Source organism: Lutjanus erythropterus, chromosome 14, assembly GCF_056507025.1.
Source record: "Lutjanus erythropterus isolate fLutEry1 chromosome 14, fLutEry1.hap2, whole genome shotgun sequence".
Lineage (NCBI taxonomy): Eukaryota > Metazoa > Chordata > Actinopteri > Lutjaniformes > Lutjanidae > Lutjanus > Lutjanus erythropterus.
In genome coordinates, this window is record NC_139330.1 from 6117715 (window position 1) to 6144234 (window position 26520).

General features: G+C 37.8%; 1 protein-coding gene across 1 annotated transcript; it reads right to left on the reverse strand.

Moving 5' to 3' along the window:
• Positions 1-1945: 1945 nt before the first annotated feature.
• LOC146315111 (uncharacterized) lies at positions 1946-26292 on the reverse strand. The gene is made up of 38 exons (XM_084735700.1): positions 26166-26292; positions 25949-26022; positions 24852-24935; positions 24552-24684; positions 22478-22877; positions 20692-20775; positions 20070-20090; positions 19599-19655; positions 19459-19494; positions 19291-19353; positions 17235-17288; positions 16838-16873; positions 16102-16125; positions 15930-15983; positions 13888-13941; positions 13618-13650; positions 13474-13530; positions 13323-13376; positions 11822-11875; positions 11657-11710; positions 11451-11504; positions 11310-11363; positions 11135-11188; positions 10998-11051; positions 10817-10870; positions 10161-10205; positions 10014-10067; positions 9880-9933; positions 9719-9772; positions 8120-8191; positions 7875-7910; positions 7720-7764; positions 7573-7605; positions 7305-7451; positions 5342-5396; positions 4249-4437; positions 4045-4122; positions 1946-2970 (listed from the first exon to the last, which is right to left on the reverse strand). The coding sequence occupies exons 1-38, from the start codon at positions 26180-26182 to the stop codon at positions 2774-2776; spliced, it is 2772 nt and encodes a 923-aa protein (XP_084591826.1). The 5' UTR covers positions 26183-26292; the 3' UTR covers positions 1946-2773.
• Positions 26293-26520: the final 228 nt, after the last annotated feature.

Sequence of the window (26520 nt, forward strand, 5' to 3'; positions counted from 1 at the left end):
CTTTCATCCCACTAATTTTCATATTTGGTTTAATGGGTTCCCCTCGGAGACAATAACACCGACCTTGACCAAATTCAAATGAGACAGCATCAGCAAACTAATGTGATCTGAACTTTTTGTTGTACTGATGAGAGCAACTCTCTGCGTATATTGAATTTCGCTTGAATTGATATTAATGTGCACCGGTTTGTGACTTCAATTTAGCTAAACAGTATGATAACTAGGGAGGACACAAAATGGCTGCTGATGTCACAGCCCACTTCACTAGCAATTTGCTGCCAGCCATTTTACATCCCTCCAAGTTAAAATCCATTTATTTTAAGTGGAAAATGTCAGATGTGTTGTAGGTTGAAGCATCCTTCAAATGGAATGCTGTTATACATCTTAAGAAAGCCAAAATTCACTTTAAACAATAACATCAGTTTTATACATCCACATATTTCATTATTTTTACAGTAATGAAAGTTGATCCTGTTGCCACATATAATCTAATCTTGTAAATAAGCTTGTAATGAGGGGGAATATGGATCAGCCTCTCAGCATGGTCCCTCGGATTAAAAATGTCTGCCTGCTGCTCTCACTGTAGCTCCTCTCTGCTCCTTTGTAAACTCATGTCGTGCTGAGTGACTCATTGTGTGTTTTTGAAAGTCTTTCTTTCGTTAAATATATCTACCTCAGTCTTGGTTTACCACATGATTAGCTATTTTGCAAAAAAAAAAAAAATATCCCAACACTGACTGTTGCCTTTTAATAAAAAAGCAATTGAAACCTCGTGTGTGTAAAAACAGATATATTGCAGTCCTGGATGTTGACATCAGTGTCACCTCCAATAGGAACAGGAGCGGTTATGCTCTTGTTGTGGAGGATGATCCAGTGTGTATGTGGTTACCAGGTATCAGAGGTTATATTTTACACTTTTCTTTGCAGCATCTTTTATTTACACTGATTAATGGCACCTGCCTTACACGTGTGCAATAAATGTTATTCAGTGCTTTATTTCCCGGGTCTTTATTTTATGACACGTTTCTTTGTGGTCGATGCTGGTTATAATAACTCCTTTAAGAAGTTATATTACACGTTATTTAAAAAAAAAAAAAGCTCACAGCAGGTTTCTTTGTCTAACCAGACAAATGAGATTTTTAGCCATTCAGTTGTCTTTAAAATGGAAAAAATGTAAGTATAAAATCTATATGGAATGAAATATGTTAAAAAGCTGTGACACTTTAGAGCTTCAAAGTTCATTCTTGATCTAGGAAACAAAAGTGTCTCACCTCACCGCCGCTGTTCGGGAGCTTTTCTTCACCTCATATGATCCTCATGCAAATGGAGTTTGCTCAGTACACATGAAAATAAAGATTAGTGCTTCAACATTATTTTCATCATTGATTAATGTGCTGCTTATTTTCAGCTTTAATCAATTAATTGCACATTAGGGCTGCATCTAACCACTATTTTCATTATCGATTATTTGTTGATTATCTTCTACTGCATTGATTAGTAGTTTGGTTCCGAAAACATCAGAAAATTATGAGAAATGTTTCCCAAAGGCCAAGGTGACATCCTCAAATGTCTTGTTTTGTCAACAACCCAAAAATATTGAGTCAACTGTCACAGAGAACTTTTTGGGTTTTTTTAGAAAATGACTCAAAATGATTAATTGTTTATAAGCATAGCTGCTGATTAATTTAGTAGTCAATTAATAATTAATTAATCAAGCTTTAATGCAGATGAAAAAATGACAAACTCCTGGTGATTAACATAATGCGATATGATCAAAAGGTGCAGAACAGCTACTAAATGGACCTCAAGGTGAGATTTTTTTTTTTCTTGTTCTATTAGAAGTGAACAACTTTTTTTAAATAAAACAGTTGGGAACACGGATTTGGATGCAGTCATATTTGTCAGAAAATATTAAATTATCACAGAATGATACCAGCATACAGAATAAATTAAACACTGTGTGTTGTTTTCTTTATTTGTAACATTAATGAGGGTCTCCCTCATCCCTAAAATATATTTCCATGTATGCACGACTGCACTCTGTTGTCATTCTGTACAATGAGACAAAATCTCACATCAGGTTGTTTTGTAGCAAATATAATTAACCACAATTCAAACATTTTTTACAGATTTACAACATAAACTGAAGTCAGTGTGACTTGATGACATTTTCATCCTCTCTCCTTTTTATTTTGAACTGAAGGGCTGAAAAAAAAACAGTCAGACATGTAGAAATGTATATTTTAAAAAAGGAGGGTCAGCAGATTTATCTTTGGTAAATTAACACATAGAACAAAATAAGTGAAAAAGGCACCTAAAACAAAAAAAAGGTGATCTTGATTTGCTTTAGGTGATCATTTCAAATCTGCTGTAAGAACATGGAGGACATTTATTTCAGAAGACAATGTAAATGAAGAAAATGGGGAAAATACAGGCAGAGGTACAAGGAGAGTGGGATAAACATTTCATATTGTCTCAAAAATGTGAGCACACCTTCCTGAAAATATCAAAATATCTCTCAGGTAGAAAAACACACCAGAACGAGCAAGGTTTTCTTGGCACATAGAAAATGTTTTGTGTTTCTTTACAACTTGAAGAGGCTCGCTCCCTCTGATGGAGATGTGGCTGGCACAAAACATGTTCACAAGACTAGAGGTTAATGGATGAAGGCACCACACCAACCGCAGCCCCTTTGGAAGACAGTGTGAAAAATGTTGTGTGCTCAGGGGAGCTAATCCAGCAGTCTTTCTTTCTGTCTCTGCCAGCGTGGCTCTTAGTTTCCTGCAGGTCCCTTCACATCCAGAGCCTGTTGGGCGGCCCCAGCCTGCAGGTTGCAGGCTGACGGGTCACAGTAACCATTAGGACCAGCTGGACCAGGAGGCCCAGGTACACCGGCCATTCCAGGAACGCCAGGACGTCCCCTCGGCCCATCACGACCATCCTGACCGTAGCCAGGTTTTCCAGGCTCACCTGTGATCACAAAACTCATTTTAGGATGCTTGTTGCTACATTTAAGGGATATGTTCACTTTTTTTCAAGTCTACCTTAATACAACAGTCACATACACTTCTATGTACTGTACACCAAAAGAAAATTTGGATTTTATAATCATCCTTCCATCCTTCCGGTCTGCCCTATTGGACCTTACTTTGGAAAACATATATACTTTAGTCAATGGTGAGAGACTTTTTTCTATTTTAATTTATCCCAAATTACATATATGATGTTCGACGATTTAAAAGATAATTTTACAAGAGAAGAATGTTATAATTTGTGGTAATTTGTTGTAGTTTCGTTTAGTTTTGTGAGAAACCGCTCAGTCTCATCTTGCACAATTATGTCATCAATTGCCTGACATTTAGGATTTTTGGTATTATAGAAACATATTTCCTAATTGCATCTTATTGCGAGTTAGGATGCCGTTGACCCTGTCCTTAATTCAAAATACCTGCCAAAAATGGCAGCACCATGGTTGTTAGATTTGTATGGAAATGATTATGAAGATGGGGAACACATGAACATCAAAATATTCTGAATGTATATCGACTGCCAAGATAATTCACTTTATTTTACTGACATGCAGCAGCCATTAACCTGGGCCAATAAAAGGTGGGGTTTCCTCTCCTCCATGATGATACAGTATGAGAACATACAGGCATCATAGCTTCAGTGGCTAACGTTAGCTTTGGAGGAAGAAAATGCAATTTCTGGGTGTGTAATCTGTCTAATTAAGTATCTTCACTGTCTGATATTTTAACAGGTTTACAACAAACTGTCACTTTTTTGTCTTGTAAAATAATATTTAACAAACATTATGTTTGACTCATGGCACAATTCAAACAGGATGAAAAAAATATTTGTCTTTTGCCACTGACTACTGTTCATATTTTATTTTAAGGTCTCATGGTAGTCCACCAGAAGGGAGAAATTTGCCTCTCTATACTCGTCTTCAGACACAAGATGTTGTTTTAAGAAAGACTTGAAAAAAACATGTAGCTACCCTTTAAGTTAGAAGAGCAGATTTAAAAGGGAAAACTGACTCACCAGGAAGTCCAGGAGGTCCTGGCTGACCTTTAGGTCCTCGTGCAGTGGGCCCTCTGGAGCCTCTGTCTCCCATTTCACCTGAAACACGAGTTTTGTAATGAGGATATTTATGTACAACAAACAAAGACAACCATGACTTTGTTTGATTTGATGTAAAATTCTCACATCTCCCTAAACAGCGACACCTGCCAACACATTCATTACCTTTGGGTCCTTTGTGTCCCATAGCTCCTGGTGGCCCTTTGAGTCCTGGAAGGCCTCTTGATCCAGCCTGCCCAGGGAAGCCATTGTCTCCTGGAGGCCCGGGAGGCCCTGGAGGTCCAGGTTTTCCAGGTAAACCAGCTACACCAGACTCTGGCCTCCTTAAACTAGCAGCTAACTGGGCCAGCTGTTCTGTTGGAGTACGACAGTAAGACAATAATGAACCAAAACTGGTAATAAAGACACTGGACGTTTTTAAACAGCTGTAGTTGCAGTTATCAAGGGAACTTTTTAAGACATAATGTCATAAAGCATGCTGTAGCATAAAAAGGCTCATTTCTAAAAAGCCAAAAGCAACTCTCATTGAAGAGATGGTCCTCCAGCTCTTGCACTTGAGTTCAGAGTGAGGCAGAACAAGGTGAAATTGTGGTCACGATATCCCTCGAGCTTCTCCTGTTTTTCAACCTTTTTCCATAGAACCTCAGCAAATTGAGCAGAAAGGAGATAATACCCTTTATTTCAAGCAATCAGCGACAGAAAATATATGTTCATGGTGTAAAGGATCTAATATTAATCTCCCGTGGCTCCTTGCTGCATGGTATTTTGCACTTAAGATTCCAGTTTTCTGTCTCCTGATGAAAATTCATGCAGCCACTGCTTGACTGCTCTTTTTTAAGATTTCCTTCCCAGGCAGACTCTTTGCTTGGAGCAGAGGAGTGCAGGTCTGCTGGAGGTGAAATTAATTTTTCAGCACATCGGGTATAAAAAAATCATGAGTGTAGGAGATGAGTTGTGAAGACGTAAGAGCAACAGAATGAAGAGAACAGAGGTTGTGACTTCAGTGAGAGATTTCTAAAGCTCGGAGAAAGAATCTTTCATCCATCAAATAAACAAAGACTGAAGTTTATTTCATGTTTGGGTATGAGACCTTCCCTTTTTGAAACTTCAGAGTATTCAGCAACCGCCCAGATCAATGAGACAATGGAGGGGCGGCTCTGTATGCGTTTGTGTAATGAGGCATTCTGGGAAAGATTAAAGTCATGAAATGAGGCACAAGGGGATGATAAATGGGGTCAAAGGCCTATCAAGCTCTTACCTTGCATGACTCGCATGCAAACTTGTTTGATGTGCTGATCACTTGGCTCTTTACCCTGGAAGGAAAAACATGACTTAATAGATTTCTTGACAGTGTCAAAAACACTTGTGTCACAGTACTCTTGTCAAGTGAAAACACCACTCCTCATATTTTAGTGACTTGCTTTTACAATAGTTGAAAGATTACTTGATTCTCTTTCGGTGGAGGATATTCCCCTATTCTTTCTTATAAAACCTGTTAAGTAATCTCAAAATACTCTGCAGTGAAGCTAAAAACGAGGCCTCCTTTCTCCTCTTGTGAAAAGTTGACATTTTGAAGGTACAAGGGTTTCCCCTAACAACAACACAGGTATTAAATTTGACTTGGTATTTTACCAGTCTCAATAAGGAGGTGTTCTTTTTGCTTGCCTCCTCTATAGGGAAGTCAGAGTGCAGGTGAGCCTTTGGTGGGTGCAAACATATTAAAATCTTAACAAAACAACATTCTTATAGCATCTAGCTCATGTAGTTTGATGTATTCCCTGCTGCTTCACAATATTGGGGTTTAGTGTACTGAAGTTTATTTGCACATGTAAAACTTATAAGGACATAAGAACAACAAAGAAAAGTGTGCAGGGGGAAGTATTCAGCTCAGAGGGACTTATTAGTTTTTTAAATATGTTCTGTAGACTTAAAGGAGGAAACGCTTTATAATTAGTATCTCTATATCCTCTTAAATTGACCCAAACTAGTAAGATGATTTGTTAAAATAAACATTAGGTGACAGTGTGGTTGATTAGGAACTGTGAATTTGTTTGAAAGTAAAACATGAAGTGATGCGTGAACATGAGACAGGGAGGTTTGATTCAAATATTTCAACAACAATTCATACAATTCATATTTTGTTGCTTTTGGAGGCCCCTGTGGATAGAGCAGTAGTGTTGCAGTGTGACTTTCAATTAAAATTATGATATTTTTAAACATAAGTCTCATTTTTACATATTCTGGCATCTAAATGACTTATAGATAAAGAGAGTTTAGACACTGGTCCAGTAGATCACCTCACCATTGTCTGCATTTGGTGTTTTAGCACCAAAGTCACAAAGTAACACAGACAACCTGACCAATCAAGGCAGCAGCAGCTCCTGTGTTCTCTGAGTTTAAATGACTGTTTTTGTCAACAGAGTCTGGAGGCTTTGTAGACAGTGATATAATGGCTGTTTAAGTTAAAAACAAAATACCTTACTCTTTAAAAAAATGTCCATCAGAATCCCTTCAATAATGTTGTCAGACACAAGCACTTATTAGTGGATGTACTCTGACAGGCTCATTTGGACCCAAGGATTATGCAGCCACTGCAGCTCATTTTGTGGCTTTTGGCTGAGGCGACTGACTGGACCAGTTCCAATCTTTTTGTGCCTATTAGCAGGAGTGGAAGTAATGAATTACAGCTATTCACATTGCTGTAATTAAGTAAGTACTTAAGCGTTACACTTTGTACTTTACCACTTCTAAAACCATACTTGGATACAGAGTAGGCCACCAATTTAAATTAATATCCAAACCTTTCATATGTACTTTAGCAGCTATGAAGGCTATCCAGTCACAAACAGACCAATGTAATGCAACAGCACTGATTTTCAGCACTCTTTCCACCACCACTAGTCATTCAGACTCCAAAATACATAAAAGGTTGAAAATAGTGGAATTATCATAAAAGCATGAACAAAACCAATAATGCCCCAACCAGACTGTCTGGTACCTTCTATACAGACATTAAACAAAATATTAAAACCATATTAGAAGGCAGTGTGTAGAAGGAACAGATCACAACTGAACTCTGCAATAAAACTTTAGTTTTTTGTCTACTCCCTGTAAGTCTAAGTGCTGAATCAAAACTTTTAGGCCTCTGAGTTTTGGTTAAATACGCTTGGCTTGTTTCTTTCTCTACGCATCTGCCCTCAATCATTTTTTCTTAGACCTACCGCTGGACCCTGGGACCCTCTGACTCCAGGTGCACCCCTGTTTCCCTGCATGCCCCGTGGTCCAGGTGAGCCAGGTGGCCCCTCGATGCCAGGCTGGCCTCGACTTCCCTCAGGACCTCTTCTGCCAGGCTCACCGGGGTTACCGAGCTTAACAAAAATCACAGTGTGAGACCACAGAAATCTTACAAAGCAGCAGCATTTTCTGAGTGGTTTGACACTGTTGAAAAATGCTGAGATATCAGGTTAAAATACTAATGATTAAACTGACCTCTCCTTTAGGTCCAAGCTCTCCTGCATCACCCTATGACACCATTTATAAAACAAAGAGGATGGAAACAGGGACAGTCTGGTGAGATTGTGAATAAAGATGTTGAATAGTTAAGTTAACAGTTTTAGTGCTGGTGCTACAACTTACAACATCGCCTTTGTCCCCAGGGTTTCCCTCGTCACCTTGTTCTCCCTATGAAAACACAGTCTGTTAATGATTTAAGCAAACTTGTTACCAACTTGTTATTTAATTGCAGCATTACTATTAAGAGATAATTAATATTTAGTATCGGGATGTCATACCTGCTCTCCTTTGGGTCCTGGTTCTCCCCGTTCTCCCTGTAATAAACAAAACAAAAGTGTTAACAGACTTAATGATCATTGCTGAACGTTGTATCCTGCAGAATTCAGAAGTTCAGAATATTCTATTTGTCCACACTAGAGGGAGCTGATCAGCTGTTTGTTGTTGAGCTTTCATCTCTTGCTGTTTAAGACAATAGTCCTGAATCTTACAAAGGTCTCTGAATGGGACTGTAGTGGTTTCTTACCCTGTCTCCTTTCACACCGGGCAGGCCAGGAGGACCAGGGAGTCCAGGAAGGCCGGGGTCACCTTTGGGTCCCTACGAAAAATACACATGCATGTCTGATGAGCAGAAGCAGGATTATAAATCCAGGTGTGCCTTGGAATTTTGTAACAACCATACATTATAATTATAATAATTTTTATTATTGCAATATACAATAATACAAAAAGAAGAATGAAATTTACGATATCAGTACTTTGTACGCACTTTCCCAATACAGAGGCAAAATCTATATCCTAAAAGAATTCTGCAGTTTCAGCAGGTTAAGACCATTAGGAATGCAATCATAGGGTTGCATAAGTGGTTATTGTTTCAGTGTCAGTTTTGTTTTGTTGTTACAGTTTGATCAATAGTCTACACTTTTTTCTCTCAAAAACATATTTAAAAGTGAGACTGAAGTTATATCAGATTTTAAGATTATTTAAGACATTATAAGACCTAAAATTCAAATTATTAGATTTTAAACTTTTTAAGGACATACAGAAACTTAAATTAAAAACCAACTGTTAAAGCAAACCTCAGTTTTCGGTGTTGATTGGCACCTTGGTTTATGGGTGTTTACACTGCCTGATCATTTTGATCATCATTTTACTCGTAGGCTAATAATCCCATTCATTGATTATGTCTGTTATTAAGCACAGAGACGCCTATTATTTTAAAAAGTTAAAAACTCAGGCTGTTGAAGAAGAGGGAATTTAAAAAATAAAAGAAGAAGAAAATAAAAATAAAGAAAAATGAAGTTGCATTGTGTTCATTAAAATAATCTTATAATCTTGGATTACAAAAGTGCATTGCTTTTTGGTGTAATTTTGCACATAATGATTCTCATCCAATTATAAAAACTAATACAGAAAAAATAAAAAGATGCATTGTTACATCTAAATCCCTAATTTAACATCCTGCCCTCTGGCACTTTACTCTTTTAAAATCTGGCCCTTCTAAAAAAGTCATCAATTTGGACTGGTTTATAGTTTGAATAACAATGAGGTCCATCTTGAATATTGCCATTTCATCAAGCATAACACCTCTGTTGTGTTTGTACTGCACACACTGAGCTCATAATGAACATAATGAACGCAGCTCAGCATTGATTCTTATTCTCTTGGGCATGTTTGTGTGTGCCATTCCCCCCTTTGATCAGCGACTAACTGTCTGAGGAATGCCAGGAGAACAGAGAGCTCATTCAGCCGCTCTCCCCTTACTGTGAAAATAGACCTCATGTGAGATCCAGCTTCAGTCTATTCTCTGAGACATTCCAGTGAAACAACGGCCAGGACGATACACTCTGAGGAGGCTTCCCTCCTCTGCAGCTTCTCTCATTCAAGGTATCAAAAATGCAAGAGAAAATTGTCTGGTGCTTCTCCTTGTATATGTATTTTCCAAAGTTTTTTATATATGTTACTATTACTTGTTGTTGGATCTACACTGGCTGCAAAGGTTTTTATAAGGCCTTTATTTTCAAAATAAAAGCACTTACAAAGTAAATATATTGTTTTTTAAATCAAAATCAGTCAAAATCTAATCTTCAAATTGTGTTCCACAACTTGTGTGTTTATAACTTACCCTGGCACCTGGCTTGCCGGGTGGACCCCCAGGGCCTTGCACTCCTATTGCTCCCTGTATGGAAGAAGAAGATAAATAATAATAAAGTAAAAAAGTTGACTTTTAAATGAGCACACAGACAACATAAATACAATAGAAATTCAAGCAGGTGCAATACTCACAGGTTCACCAATAGGTCCGACAGGTCCCACCTCTCCCTGTTCTCCACGCTCACCCTGTGGTGTGACAGCAAAATGAAACGGTCACACATCAAAAACCATGGCAGCGTCTCAACACACATATTGCTCACACTCACGGTTTTGCCAGCAGGTCCCATTGTTCCAGGAAGGCCTGGTTGACCAGCGTCTCCCTGTGCAGAAACAACCAAAATTGCTTTCAGGTTGTGACCAAATAAAATGCAAGAAATATATGATAATATTTAAAAATTGATCAAGAAAACCACCTTTGGGCCACTCAAGCCTTTTGGTCCAGGTGAGCCAGGCAAACCCTAAAAAACAGAGAACATGTCTTGATGAGATACAACAATAACAAGGAGAAAAGTGTCTTCAAACAAAGGAGAAATATTTCTTGCAGGAAGTGTAATTGCTAAAAGAAAATAAACAAGAAACACTGGAGCATAAAGACAGATGGCTTAGTGGATCTATTAGCCCAAATAAGCTTAAGGTGACAAAAGTGCTCTTGATATTTAAATCAGGTGCTAACTTTTACGCCTACAAAATCTGTCTTAATGCGGCCACAGGCAGGCGGTTCATGTTTGCCAACTGATTCTCATTAGTGCCTTTCATTAGTCTAATCACAGATTAGAGAGCTGGAAAAACTTTGCTCTCATTTTGCTGCCTGAGGAAGACAGTCTCACACCTCTGTCTATCACATAGAGATGGAATTATAAAGTATTTGCTTGAAAACAAATCAACTTTATTATATGTTATAAAATACTAGATGCAAAAACATTCGTCTGACTGCTGTTTGTAACTTCAGTACAGATGTGGAGATATTGTACTGCAGCTTGCATGGTGCTTTAAACTTCTCCTCGTGGGTTTACTCAGGTGCATCCAATCAGAGTTAGTCTTGACAGTTTAGGTTAAAGGTCACACTCACAGGAAGCCCCTGAAGTCCAACCTCTCCAGGAGCGCCTGCCTTCCCAATGGCTCCCTGCAGGGAAACAGACAGTGAAAAACACCAGTTAGTACTGCTCCTAACAGAACACACTTAAATATTATAGACTATAACATTAGAGCTTACTAGTTTTATAAATAAAATAGCAGAAATGGTGCTCTACCTTTGCTCCTGGCATTCCAGGAATACCCTCGCGACCATCCACACCCGGTAAGCCCTGGTGATAAATCCTAAAATGAATTTTTGCAGACAATATATCTGAATATTAAAGTTTCATTTGTCATTACTGATGACACTCACAGCCTCTCCCTTGGGACCTGGAAGACCTGTGATTCCTCTTGGCCCTTGAACACCCTAAACGACAAAACAACAGTACATTTAGTCCATTTGTTAAAATTATACAAAAAACAAACAAACAGTGAATTAGCCTTTATTTCCTTCATCTGAAAATGTGCTGTCTAATGTGTCTACTGACCTGTTCACCTTTAGGCCCAAGCTCGCCCATCACGCCTCTCTGGCCTCGATCGCCCTAAAATAATGCATGGAATCATATGCTACTCACACATACCACATTTGGTGCAAAAATAAAAGGACTGTTATTGTGTGACAAACTCACAGTGGCCCCAGCAACACCCTGGGGACCTGGATCTCCATCAAGACCTCGAACTCCCTGCAAGAGAACAATATTAATATTGGTATTTTAATCTGTTTAAAGAACAAACATTTTTAATGTAATTCACCCTTAATTTGGAAGTAATTCAGGAAGAATGTGACATATCTGAAAGGTACCACGGGCTGAAATAAAGTCATGGAAGAACTTACCATCTCTCCCTTGGGTCCCATCATTCCTGTGGCTCCACGAATTCCCTGAGGACCCTGACATAACAAATAGGTACCTCGGTGAGCAGAAAAAAGAGACCTGACACAATAAAAAACAAAATGTAACCTGAAAGACTCCACTATCATCTAATGGACACAGTGACTAACCGTTGGTCCTTGGGATCCGACCTCCCCTGGACTTCCCTGGTCCCCCTCCTCACCCTGATTGAGAAAAAAAGAAAAAGAACATTAGCAGAAGAACACAAGTAGTCAATCAGCTGAGCAGCAAATTTACCAACATTATGAGAGGACAAACAGAGGCTGCTCCTATCAACTGTGTGTTAATTAGAAAATGAGGCAGACACTCTGAAATGTGTTTAATACCCACTTTTTAATGGCTTGTAAGGGGGCAAAAGCAGACAATTTAACTCCAAATTACCATCCTCCTGCTTTGCAAATTACAAATAATTTATTTGCTGACTCTGGTAGACCTGAGGAGGCATATCCATTAAAAAAGAGGTGGTGCCTGTCTGAGTCTGCGCACATTTCCTGCTGTTAAAAAGGCAATTTCTTCTTTTAATTATGTGCATTAGAATTTGCATAAACAGACAGACATAAATAATACATAGCTGATAATGAAATATTACACAACAAACATAAAGAAACTCTCAGGGCAAGAAACGAGAGCATATTCTTAATTCTGCTTGACTGTCTGATACAAAAAAAAAAAATCTGAATTCATATTCTTCTAATGGAAACAAAAGAGGAAGATGAAAGCCTGAGTCAGCCGCTCTTGAATCATTAAAAGAAATGTCTTCACTTGCAGGTGGTTTAATTAAAATAGAGTCTAAAAAACATCCCATCAATGTATATTATCATAGATTTTTATGATATTATTATTATGCAATAATTACAGGAAAATTGTTGCTGTTCATTTCAAATACAAAGTGAAGCATATTGCATATTTTCATATGTAACTGGGTCACACAGTCTCTAATTTTACAACTGTGTACCAGGGTGCCATCTTTCAAATACATACTTATTTTATATTTCAGTGTTCTTCTTCAATCTCATGCATTTATACACTTCCAACCCCAGCATCTGCTTATTCTATCATTAACTTTAGTTCGTATTCATATTTGTGAATTTGTGAGTGGAAAACAGGCAAAAGGCCCCTGAAATGAAAGTTTCAGTGAAGGAGAAAATCATTCTGGGGGACGGAACGCAGACTGACAGTAAATCATATCCTGGCATGGGGTGATAAAGGGAGATAGGCCCAGACTCATTTCCATTTATATAGTGCATAGACACATTACAGGGAGAGGGTAGTTGTGCTTGAACATCATTTCAAATAAATCATCCTCCGTGCATTACAAGGAGTCAGAGGCATTACACATAGGCTTGTATCACTTCCTCTTGAATGGACTGGCACAAATAAAACTTGTCTCAAAGGTGCCAAGAATTCCTTTTTCACTTTTAAGTCATGCAGATTTGTTTTCTGATGTGGACTGTTGTGGCATGTGGAGGGAAATATATGTTTAAGTACTATTTATGCAGTTTTATGTGACTATAAATTCACTTTGTTGATGCTGTTGTTGTTTATAACATTTCTCATGACTAGAAATACTTGGCTTTTGTTGAGTTTTCCCCTAAATTGAACATATTTTACCTTGTGCCCTTGTTTCCCGGGTTCTCCTGCTTCACCTTTGACGCCTTTGTGGCCCTTGAAACATACAGAGAATAATCCATTAAACACACTATATATTGGGTCACTAACATGATTTTAGTGCAACACTAAACACCTCTACTCTGCTACTCACCTTCATGCCAGGAAGGCCAGGATGCCCAGGGGTCCCAGGTGGACAAGAGTTTGGACACTAAACAAGAAAATAAAAGTCAGTAAATACTCCTGACATTTTATGCAAACAAATCATAGTCATAATTTCCAGAAAACAAAGCCTTACCAGGTCAGCACTGCCTAGCATTCCAGTTGCACCCTGAAATTTAGAGAAAACACAAGTTACCACTTCAGTATTACAATTTAGGAACATCACGATGGATCTAAGGAGCTTGTAAAACACTGGAGGAAGGACAGCAGTGTGCAATGCTGGCATCACTAACAAGCCCGAACTGATTTCATGGCTGCATGATGTTCCTTCCCTTGTGAAATATAAAGTCAAATGTCAAATCATTTGCAAAATGTGTGAGATGTCAAATTAAGCTGTGTCACTTACTCTGGGCCCAATTGGCCCACGGGGTCCCTGTGGCCCTCTCACACCTATGGCCCCCTGTGGAAAGACATAAAATGTGTCAAAAACTACACAAAGAGAATGAATGCACTGGGTTCTTCATTACTGCGGAATACTGAAGCTTTCTCTCAGCAAGAAAGATTGCCAAAAGTCTTACTTTCATCTCATACTGCGCAATATCAGTATTTCACTCAGGTGACCTATCATTTCAACTGTGCAATATCAATATTTAAACTGTTCAGTCTGTCTCCTGTTTATATTATATATTGTCTAGATTTTCCATATTTCCTCTTGTTTATATTGTTTGTTTACTTATTTATTATTTACTGTTTTTTACTGATGCTTCTCTCTATTTTGTTATCTGCTTTGCTGCTGTAACACAACAAATTTCCCTGTTGTGGGATTAATAAAGGATTATCTTATTTTATCTTAAGAACATTTGAGTGAAACAGTACTAGTTGGTGGTGAAAAGTCATAAAAAAAACAACAGATTCCTTTCAGTTCTCTTTTCCTAAACAAATATAACTTAACCATATTTTAGTTTCACCTGTTATACAGTGTGTGTAAATGTTAATTCGTGGTCATTATAAGTTCCCATTTTTACCTTAGATACCTCCATGTTTTATTGTATAGTAAGAGGTGATGCCAGTGTAAACGTACTATGGAGAGTTGAACCCAGATTGCAAATGTTTAAATGTTGATCCAAATTCACTGCTTTGGCATCCAGTGTAAGATGACACGGACAACTGTAGCCAAAGGGCAAAAATCAAATTAAAATGAATCAAAACTAAGTCTTACCAATAAAGCAAAGATACATTCTGGGTTACGAGTACTAATAAAAAAAATACCCAGAGGCAATTTAATCAGATGAAGGACTGAATATTTGATATTCTCTTTTGATTTTCTAGTCACAAATCCATTTCATGAATGAAATATAATATAATGTGTGAAAAAAAATTGCCAAGAAAATGGTTGAATGTCAAATACATTAGAAATGATTATATAATCAGTATATTGTGCACAATACATATGTATGTATTTGTATCATGTGTTCATAAATATGTTTTGTCATAGATTGTGAGGGTTCAGGGGCAAAACCTCTTTCAGTGTCATGACAGTACAGTACAGTACAGATACACTTTGTGAATTTTGACTCAGAAATTCTTAAAGTGTCTTAAGTTGTAAAGTTTTGGTTTTATTTTATTTTTTTTGCCAAGACTTTTAATCTAGAGTAGAGTGAAGTATTCACTGTAAATCATTTTAAGCAGGTTCAACTTTAAAACGGAGGTCAAAGTGCATTTATTCAACTCATCATTTTAGGTCAAAAGACTTCAGGTCAGAACAGCTCACGTTTACAAGTTGTGAAGTGGTCCGAAAATAAAAAACAGAAATTTCAAGTTCATTCACTTGACGTTAATAAAAGTTTATATATTTATGTTAAGATCATGAGAAAAGATGAGTTGATTCTAGTAAATTCCTGTATGATGTTTTATAGCCATCTCTCTGTCAACACGGCAAACCACAAAACTGCTGGTACACTTCTGAGAAATTCCCAATGTTTGACAGGAATTACTGTAGGAAATGTATTGATGATCTATAGGTTAATTGTGTCATTTGTATGTCAAAATCTTGTAGCTTAATGCGATAAAGTATGTGTAACTTTTCCCCTTTTATTTTATCACAAGTGTTTTTTCATTGTTGTTTTTCCTGTGCATTTGTTTGCTCAATAGCACTTTTTAAAATCAGTAAACAGATGTTTTTTTTATGATTTTGAAATGATGGAAGATATTTTAAATGATCTGTAGACAGGTTTCATCCAGTGAAAGTGGCCTCAACTACATACAGTATGAGTCATGTCAGTTTGGACAGACTTTCTCTATGTTATCACATCTGTTCTGTCATTGGTCAGTGGTAGCACACCCCAACCTCAGTCCTCACGCCAGTAGTATTTGAAGCTGCACTGTATTTTCTAGCCTGTAATCCTAATTTGAAACATAGAAACAGTCCACTGCTCTTTGTCTACTCACAGGTGGTCCTGCTTTTCCCACTTCACCCGTAAGTCCTCCAGGCCCGGGTGGTCCCTGTTCAAAGTCACATTGCAGGTATTCAAAATTAACACTTTTTTTTTTTTTTGATTGAGCGTAACAAAATCTGACATAAACTGTGGTGCTGATTGTGTAGCATAAACAAATTACTTACGGGGGGTCCATCTGGCCCAACACCCTAAAAAGAGACATATAGAGCATGAGTGAGTGTGATATATAGAATCTGGTGTACACAACACAAGAAAGACATCATGGTTGATTTGATCCTGATATCCCTCATCCCTTTCTGCAGGAAATAAAACTGAAGCATCATGAGAACAATATTATGTGCAGCATTACTGTCTCAACATTTTGTGCAATATCACTTTTCAATATCATGGGCAACTTTGTGTTCATTATCATTGTAATATTATTTTTCTATTATGTTTACTATCATGTTTTAATATGTGCAATTTAACTATTCATTATCATGTCTATTATTAGTTTTAATTATCATGTGTAACATTATTCTTCATTACTTTTTATTATTTCATTTACATAATAAGTAAAGTACAATATTACCAGGTTATGTTCATTATCTGGTGTAATGTAGCTTTTTATTATTTCTCAGTATCACGGCCAATATTATTTCTACTGTCATTGTCAGCTACTACTTTTTCTATTCTAGCTTACTATTTAATTTTACTTATCTCACTTCTATTGTTATTCTATTATGAATAAACACTGCATCTTTGCTTTTCCTCCTTATGCACTTTATATTTTACATTTCAATTCATATTTAACACTCTATTGTTGATATCCGTTTTGGAGCAATCTGGCAAAAGTATTTCCTTCAGTTTTATCTTATCTTATTTTATCTTTGGAATGACACAAGAAGAAATGCAACTCACAGCTGCTCCACGGGGTCCAGGTTTTCCAGGTTCACCCTAAAGGATGAAGACAAATACATTACATTGCATATATGTACAAATACTTAAATACCTTGTTCATGTAATATTAGGCTATGCGAGCCTGTAGACAGTCCAAGTTAACATTCCTCCGGCTCATCACATGACTGTGCCGGGCACACTTGACCCAGCAATGTTTAGCCTAATGAGGACCGATGTTGGGGCTTCATTCCCCACGGAGATTACACAGAAGACTTGCAGGATTAAGTCTCATTTGTCATGAGGAATTGGTTTATGCACTGCGGCTCTCACTGCCATGCCAAGAGACTGGACAGCAGCTTGGCACCATTTCACTGACAGTCTGTGAAGCAGGAAAAGCAAAGGCTCATTAGTCACTCACTTTCTGTCCGGGGGGACCGTCGGGCCCAGGATCTCCAATAGGGCCGGTCAAACCCTGCAGAGAGGAGACATCAAGCTTAACTAACACATCATAACAAACTCTTGAGCCCTTCAGCATCTATATTTTCACCTTATATTGGAAAAAAACATGCAGGTTGACCTCAGCAGTCAATACACCCCACCCCCATGTCAATATTCCTAAATTCGGCCTCAGATCTCCACGTTACATCATCACAACACTATTACACTCCAGTGGGAGGAGTCCTGTGTATCCATAAACAGGGTTGGTTCAGATTACTCAGGTTACAGTAACTGAATATAAATTACATGGATTTTATAATATAGTATAATTATCCCTTGGATTACAAAAAATGCAATCCTGTCCAGATACTTTAGGATTACTTTTGGATTTCTTAAACATCACATATTGAAAATATTGTACCTGCAGCCACATAAATCCTAGTCCAGGTCCAGAATTTTTTTTTTTTTTTTCTCTTTAAACATCTCAAAACATTTTCAATGAAAAAAAAATGCATTTTGTATATTCATCATTTACAGTTGGTCACATAAAATTACCCTTAAAAATAGTTCTGGCACAAAGTACATGTGTATTTTGTGTATTCTACAACCTGTGGGACACTGCTTCTTCTTTGTAAGTTTTAATTCATTAGGTTGCATGGACTTTCTTCTTGTAATTCAAGATAAGCTCTTCCTCAAAATGTTAATCTTTCATTTTCAGTGTAAATGAAAAGGAATAAACTCCATTATCCATAAATCATCATTTTGAAAAAACAAAACAAATATAAGTTAAGTCAATATTAACAAAACTGGCAACCTGAGAGGAGTGATGTATGTAGAAAACGCTTTTCAGGAGTTTCAGAATTTTAAAATTGCCATATTTTGAAGTTGTAATCAAAAATGTAATCAAGTAATCTGTGATACAACTATAATATCTAATTACTATAATAAATCCAGAAAAATTATTAATTACAGTTAATACACTACAGCTTCAGTCATAGTGAGATAAAAGTTCTGTTCTTGAACACATCATGACGTCCGCAAGAGTGTGTTCAACTTGGCAGACACACAGCCTAAGTCAGCGCCAGGGCAGAGGGCAAAAGTCTCAGACTGCAAACCAAGCAGAGAGCAACACTTCTCTCTCAAACAAGTGCACCGAAAGGAATCATTTGAAATGAGAACAGGTGCACTAATTTATTGTATATTACAAGAGGACATTGAAAAATGTATACATTGAAAGAGTCTACAGTCAATATAGCTGATTTGTAATTGTGCAATTCATCAGCATTAGATAACACTTTGCAAAACTTGAGGTTTAAAAAAGGGACTCCAGACAAAAGTCGTCTCTTTCTGAGGCAGTTCAACTTAGCAGACACACAGAAAAAGTCAGGGCCAGGGCAGAGGGCAAAAGTCTCAGACTGCAAACCAAGCACAGAGCAACATTCCTCTGACTCATTTCAAACAAGCGCACTGAAAGAAATCATTCCACACTGTTTTGAGGATTCTCAACAGGAGATACCAACAGTGGCCACCCAACAAAGCTGCTATTGTTTTCAGAATCCTGGTAATACAGGCTTATAATGACTCATGATGCATAAAATATGTGCATTTTTACAATACTTTATAGAAACACATTCTGAAAAAATGTTGAAATAAACCTTTAAGGTGAACTACCCTCTCTTTGCCAATATATCACCAGCACCAGTATTATGGTTGGATGTTTTCTTAACCCTCCTTTCAACTCTGAGGGGAGCAAAGTTAATTACACTCGGGTCCTGGTTTACCGTGTCACAAAGGAAATCTGGATTTGTTCATCCTGTTTAATAAATTCCTCACATTTTTGCACCCATTTCCCCAAGATCCCCTGCTAGCTGTAAATTTCAATGGTCATTCTACAGAACTAATAAGTGAAATCATCATATATAGTAGGAGGATCACACTTTGTAGTTCCACCCCCTCACAGGCTTGTGGGTTGCATGTTCACCTGACCTCATGCAGCAAACACCAAATATATAAAACATAAAACATAGAGTGCTCACATCATTTCCAGGAATTCCAGGTAATCCGGAAGAGCCGGGTTTACCTGCATCTCCATCAGGTCCCTGAAAACAAAGGTTTCCCACACACACACACAAATCAGCGAAAGATGCTATCATTAAGAGCAATGCAATACATTATATTTTTTAAAAATTAAATATTATAGTTACAGGAGGACCATCCTCGCCATCTGCTCCCCTCTCTCCCTGAAACAAAAGAGATTCATTGTTTTAAGGAGAACAAAGTGTGAACTATTTGCAATGTATTTGACACAGTACATGGACAATGTAAGAGAGCTGAGAGCACTTACAGCAATGCCATCAATTCCTGGGACACCTGCAGGTCCAGGAGGGCCAGCTGGGCCCCTCTAAGTAAAATAATAAAAAACAATAATAATATGATCAGAAAATATCAGCTTAGATATCTAAAAATGACCTCACCAATCCTTGCTATGTCTTACATTGGCATTCTGCAACACAGACAATATGAAAAAAATGAGAACAGGTGCACTAACTAATTGTATGTTACAAGAGGACATTGATAAATGCATACACTGAAAGAGCCTACAGTCTATATAGCTGATCTGCGATTGTACAATTCATCAGCATTAGATAACACTTTGCAAAAGTTAAGGTTTAAAAATAAGACTCTTGACAAAAGTATTTTCTTTCTGCGGCAGATGTCCAATAGATTTTCTGGATGGAACAATCCCAGCATCTCGACAGAATTTGTAGATAAAATGGTTCTTGTTATTTAGCATGAGCAGCGTGAGAACACTCACCTGCACCTCTGTCACATCAGGCTATAGAGACAAACAGAGAGACAGAGAAACATAATTAGTCTTACTTGAGCGGAGCAGATAAGGACGAGTTGTAGAAGCAGAAGCAACAGTGGCCCTCTGACGCTGGGAGCCATGATCTCCCCGTGGGCAGGAAAGGTAAAAGTTGTCAGTCCTTTCTCTGGGATTTGTTGGGTTGAAGGAGCCCCCGACAAAACAACCCAACTGAATCCACTTCGGCTATCTAGACCGTCCGAGGTCCCATAACCACCAGGGGCTCATGTATATTCATACGATGTTTGGCCACAGGAAGGGATTGGAGGGTTTGCAGGGGGGGCCCTGCGGGGAGGAGCCACTGCGCAGACGCCACCAATAGGCAGGGTCAGCGGGTTATTTAACCTCTGCCATGACCCAAAATGATTTTGCTCAAACTTTATCTTAGGTGTGACAAATTGAAGTTTGTTTTGGTCATCAAACGGCGCCTTTACGCACACATTGCTGATGCTGACTTCGCTCTCTATTAACAGACATTGAGGTGATTCGGCAAACCCAGTTCTTAAATTTAATAGCTGTTGCTGACATCCCAAACCACAGACTGTTTGTACATTATTTTAACGTTTCTTACCGATGTCCTGGCTGGGAGGTCGTAACAAGGCTCTGCCCGGGCTCGCGTCACGTCACAATGAATCAGCATGGACTGGAGTTCAAACTTGATAAATGAATGAAGGGAAAATAATAGATTAGCACAGTATCACCACAACAAATACACAGCGTAGTGCCCTAATCCTTCAGCAAGTTAAAGCTCCACCGCCCTGGGTCCTAAAATCAAGAGGCTGTTCCCATTAACAATTAGCCCGAAGTCTGGATTTTCTGCAAAATACGATAAAAAGCAGAGGGCAGGATATGTTTGCACAATAAATTAGTCACACTATGGGACTTGTTATCGAAGTATTGCTGTAGGCCTTAAACGCTTATGTGGTCAAATATCCTAAATATGAATTCATATTAGGGTGTGTTTTCGTGCGTAATTGTGCACAACAAGTGCGCCTGAATCTCTGGAAACCATCCACAACTTGGGCTGCCTGGTGTGGTGCTACAGAGATGATTCAGTCAATGCACAGCTCGTATTCTTCACCAGAACCTGCAACAAATTCCACATATTTGTCGACAAAGCCTGAATGGAGAGACAGCAGGCTTAGACTACCGAACACTGTCACAGAGAAACCACACAGCAGGGTGAGAAAACACAGGGATTCCTAAACTTTTGCATGTCAAAGACTCCTGAAGGAAACACAATCAAGCAAGGGTCTCGACTTAAACAAATAAAAAGTAAAAGCATTTCACAATAGTTATTTCTTTCCGCAGTGTCAATATACTGTTGCAATAACTTGAAAGGATTGCAATTGTAATGTCAACACTCCTACCCTTCAAAGGGGAGACTTTAATTTTACTTTAATGTGAAAGTACACACACATTTCTCGTCATATCAAAGTGTTCTGCATTAAGAAGTTTCTGGCACATGAAAGAGCAATCAAATGACTTTGTAAATGACTTTTTTTCTATAATGATAAATAATTATGGGCTCTGAAAGTGGTGGAACTTCTGTGTAAACTTCAAGAAACTTACAGGTCTTGCTTTAGATGCAAAAATTGTTCCCTTGTGAGAAATAAATATGCTATAAATATATTTAAGTTTAGCATACTTGATTGTACTTGCCTCCAGACTAATCATATTTTAATTGTGTAACAACTAATTTTAAGTATATTTTGGTTGTAATTAAATTGTAGGAAAGCATATTTAATGTATTTAGTATGTTTATGTGCTTAGGAATTCTTGATTAATGAAATTAAAGTTTAATGTGTTTGTGCTACTTTTCCAAAGTACACTTAAGTACAGTTTTGAATAAACGTTATCAAGTGCACTTTTATAAGACTACCTAATACATTTCTAGTGAAGTGAAATTAAAGTAGCCTTCACTTTAATAAAGCATACTACTGGTGTATTACAAAGTATGCTTTATTAATTAATAATTAATTATACCTTTCAAGAGCAAACTAATGCATCATAGCTGTAATTTTAAAAAGTATACTGATGTACAATTTGCAGAACACTTACAATAAAGTACACCTCTTGTAGGCCCAGGTACACTGCACCACCTTAAGAATTGCAACATTAGTATATTCATTTATTAGTACATTGAGGTTGACATCTATTTTGAAGTGCATTTTTAAAGGTACAATTTAAATGTACTTTAAATTAAGCAAAAATAAGTACACGTCTATTTGTAGTAACTTTTGTGTTGTCATTAAATTATATTTTTAACACATTAAAGTGTTATTAAATTATATTTTAATACATTATAGTACACTTCTTTTTTACTTGGGTATTCGGTGCTAAAATCATAGACATACCGGAACTGCCATCACTGGGTTGTCCTTGAGTTTTCCGATAAGCGTGAAGCCGTCCAGACTGACTGTTTCTCTGGGGGGTAAATTCTGAGAGCCGACCATGACGCAGTCCACGTAAAGCGTAACGGAGCTCCTGCTGACGTCCAGCAGGACTTTGTGCCACTGCTCATTGAAAAGAAAAGCCAGGTGGCTGAAAACAACAGTCTGCCTCGACCTGCTGTCCAGCTCTGTGAAGGTAAACTCCAGAGACTTGGACTCCCCGCTGAGTCTAACGGACAGCTGCTCGCTGCCATTCACGTCCTGCATTTGCCAAATATTCCAGTTTTTATTGACGGTGCTGCCACTCATCCGCAGCACGGCCACAAATGCAAACTCCTCCGGCAGGCCCAGGGGATAAGCTGATCTGAAACACAGAGCAGGGAGTGTTATTAAAACCCCATCTTTGATTTTAAATCAATATTTCAATGAGGACTTATTGTGTTCTGGATATATCACCCTTTATATTGTGCTTATAACGATCATATCATGTATTTCATCATATAGAATATCAAATTTGTGAAGTATCTGTTTAAGCTGTGATACAGAAATAAAATGTGATGGTGCAGTTTTAGCCAGTCTTTGATGTTCAGCACCATGGACAGGGTAAATGGTGTTATACCAGCTCAACCACTAGATGTCAGTGTTCACTCATACAACTCCATTTTAGAGGCCACTTTTCAGCAATGACAGGATGCCAGGGGCCAGTTCATAAACAAACATGAATAATAACGTTATTTATTAGATACAAAGAATAAACATAAAAAGGACCAGAACTTATCTGCCTGAACTTATCTTTCTGCAATTCTTTATTTTCAAATTAACTGCCTAACTTAAATTATTAACAAAATTTATTCAATGTGAGGACAGATAAATAAATCAGATGTTTTTCTGCATTTGATAATTGCAGCTCTAATGCTTTGGTTACATTTGAAAGAGTTTCTACAACATTAGACATTGCTGGAACTTCATCCATCATGCAATCACTAAATGTTGGAATGATTCATGAATATAAAGTGCTCCTACTGGAGACAGAATAAAGAGGACGTTTAAAAGGACACGTGACCCCAAAACCAAAAATAAACACTTTTCTTTTTTAGTTATTTTGGTATGAGTTGTAGAGTTTTGGAAAAACCAGCTGAGATGCCTTCTTTCTAATATAATAGGACTATGTGGTACTCAGCCTGTGGTGCTCAAAGCACCAAAAAAATATATATGTATATGTTTGAAAAATACAAAACCAGTGTCTGCCCAGAAATCATGACCTAGTTATTTAAGATAATCCACAGACCTTGTTGTGAGCAGTTTCAAGTAGGAACTGGACCTACTAGAAGCTACTGGAACTACTTTCTTTTCAACTAGAAAGAAAGTAGTTCTTAATTGCTTACAACAAGGTCTGTGGAAAGCAGCTCATGATTTTTGGAAAGAGACACTGGTTTAGATTGTTTTGGTTTGAGCACCAAAGCTGGGTTCCATTTATTCTCATTATATTGGAGAGAAGGCAGCCATCTCTATGGCTGATATCTCTAAAACTCTGCAACTCACATCAAAAAATCTAGATGGATAAATACCACTACAGGTAAAGGAAAAATATGTATTTTTGATTTTGGGATGAACTGTCCTATTAAACATAGCTGGCACCTCTTCCTCTTGCAATAACTGAAATGTTGGAGTGATTTATAAACATAAACTGCTCCTACCAGAGACAGAATATGAAGTATCTTTATAAAATGAACATTTACAGGATGAGAATTATTCTAATTTCTGTGAAACTTTTGCTCCTCTTCAGGTAATAGTTGTTTTCTCCTGCAGAGCTAACCATCTGATCCTACTGCCCTTTGCACAACCTGAAAGGCCATCATGCAAAGAAAATAAGAGCCTAATTTATCCCATCATACAAAACTGGCATATGGGAGGAACAGTGTGAGTCAATTTATTTTTATTGTAAATCAGAGAGTGATCAGAGGGCCACCTGGCACCCTGTTGGGGGCCAGATTTGGCCCGCGGGCTGCAAGTTGAATATCACTGCTCTACAGCTTACCTTGTGTTGATTCTGAAGTTGAATGCTGGGCCTATTTGATAAGCAACGTGCCGAGGAGATGATCCAGTAACCTTTTTAACAGTGCCTCTTCTAGCCAGTTCAGCTATGTGGAACTGGGACATAATGTAAAAACCTGAATGTACAGGGACAAAAGAGTGGTTAAATGTAAAATCATCATCATTTAATATATATACTTGTATGGGACTACTATTTTGTAGCCCTGCTCTTATATGGGCAGGGTTACTGTGTTACTGTCAAGCAAATAAAAAAGCAAACTGTGCTTAGTTCTTGTGAATCCACCTGGGAAAAAATCCTCCCCAATGTTGATCTGAGGGCACATGGCCTGCTCCATATGAATACCAACTTGAGACGAAAATCTCACAGCTGCAAAATGGAAACAGAGAGCAGCACGTTAGCAGTCGAAGTGTGTGGAGTGCGCGCGTGTGTGTGTGTGTGTGTGTGTGTGTGTGTGTGTGTGTGTGTGTGTGTGTGTGTGTGTGTGTGTGTGTGTGTGTGTGTGTGTGTGTGTGTGTGTTGTGGGGAGGGAATAAAAGCTCAGTGTTTGGAAAGCTGCACCACTGCCTTGAATAAATATTAGGCTATCTCTGGTTGTTTGTGGTTTCCTCTTTAACACTTCAGCTCTAGATTTCCCTGTTTTTACACATCTGGACAGGAAGTTAAAGGTCTTTATCAAGTTTGAATGAATGATTCACACACAGCAGATCCTTCCTTTCCTCCATTTCCTTTCTCCATCCACTGTAGTAAACACCTGACACTGTTCGAATGTGTGCCTCAGGGTTGATACTATAGTATTATTCTCTGATGCTTTTTATCAGTGCATTTTATTCAGGTATTGCCATTCAATGCACAGTTAAATCTATCTACAGGCACAGAGCTGGACTCCCTAAGCCAGAAATGTTAGCACTGCTGCACAGACCCACACATAATGTAATAAAATATAGATAAGAGCAGCAGTGTGTACGGATGGGAGACAAAATATTGCACATGCCTCATAAAAAAGAAACAATGTCAAAGCCATATAATAAATACCTTATATTATTGAATAAAACAGCCAGCATAGCTCCATGGACCTCATTGCATATAAAAGAAAAGCTGCACTATAATTCAATATGTCACATATCCCACAACTCATGCTAAGCACAAAGAAAAAAAAAGCTTAAACAAAGACAAGCAGCAGTCAAAAGTACAAACCAACCAGTAAAGATATTATTAACACGTATGGTAATTTGATAGATGCTGATATTTGGAATACAAGTGGACATGACTCATCTTTGTGGTAATGCACTGGACATGTAATTTTATTACTTCAGTGTCCAAGTGTTTTTTCCATTAAATGTTCACGCCAACTGCAGCTTGCAATGCAGAGAAGTACTTACTCTGAGAATGAAGTCCTGTGCACAGATACTGTGGGATCACATAGCAGCAGCACAATGAGTAAAGAAGGATATCCCTGTGATATAATCAGAAAAAAAAAAGTTAACATACATTTTTAGTGAGAAATGTATTTGTTTGTATTACGTCTGATGTTGTAGAATTAAAAAGGCAGACAATTCTGGCATTAATTACAAGGTCAATATCAAGTGTATTATTTACCTTTTGACTCCACCCATGATTTCATAGTTTGATCTAGAAAAAAAAGTACACCTGCTGCTGGATGTTTCTGTAGGTTGGCTTCCAGGAGAGAACCTGACCCTGGATAGCTGCTTCCTCAGCAGAAGTGAAAACCTCCAGGTCACAGTGAGGGGTCTCTTATAGGCTTGACTGTTGTCATTTATTTGAGGAAGTGTGTACATAGTCTCCACAGTGTCAACTTTACATTCCACTGGAGTTCTCCTGCACCCACCATGGGTTTAATGTTAATGTTTTTCTCAACAGAAGATCACAGTATTGTGTCCCATTTGTAATTATGTTTTTGTACACTTGTATTTTATAAATTAATTTGTCACAT

Bases quoted from the DNA above. Each gene is read 5' to 3' on its own strand.
- LOC146315111 (XM_084735700.1), bottom strand. The intron at 20,091-20,691 runs GTAAGAAACGTT...TTGTCTCTATAG, and splicing joins ACCTCCCAGCCAGGACATCG to CCTGATGTGACAGAGGTGCA. The intron at 13,651-13,887 runs GTAAGTGACACA...TCTAAATTTCAG, and splicing joins GTGGGCCAATTGGGCCCAGA to GGTGCAACTGGAATGCTAGG.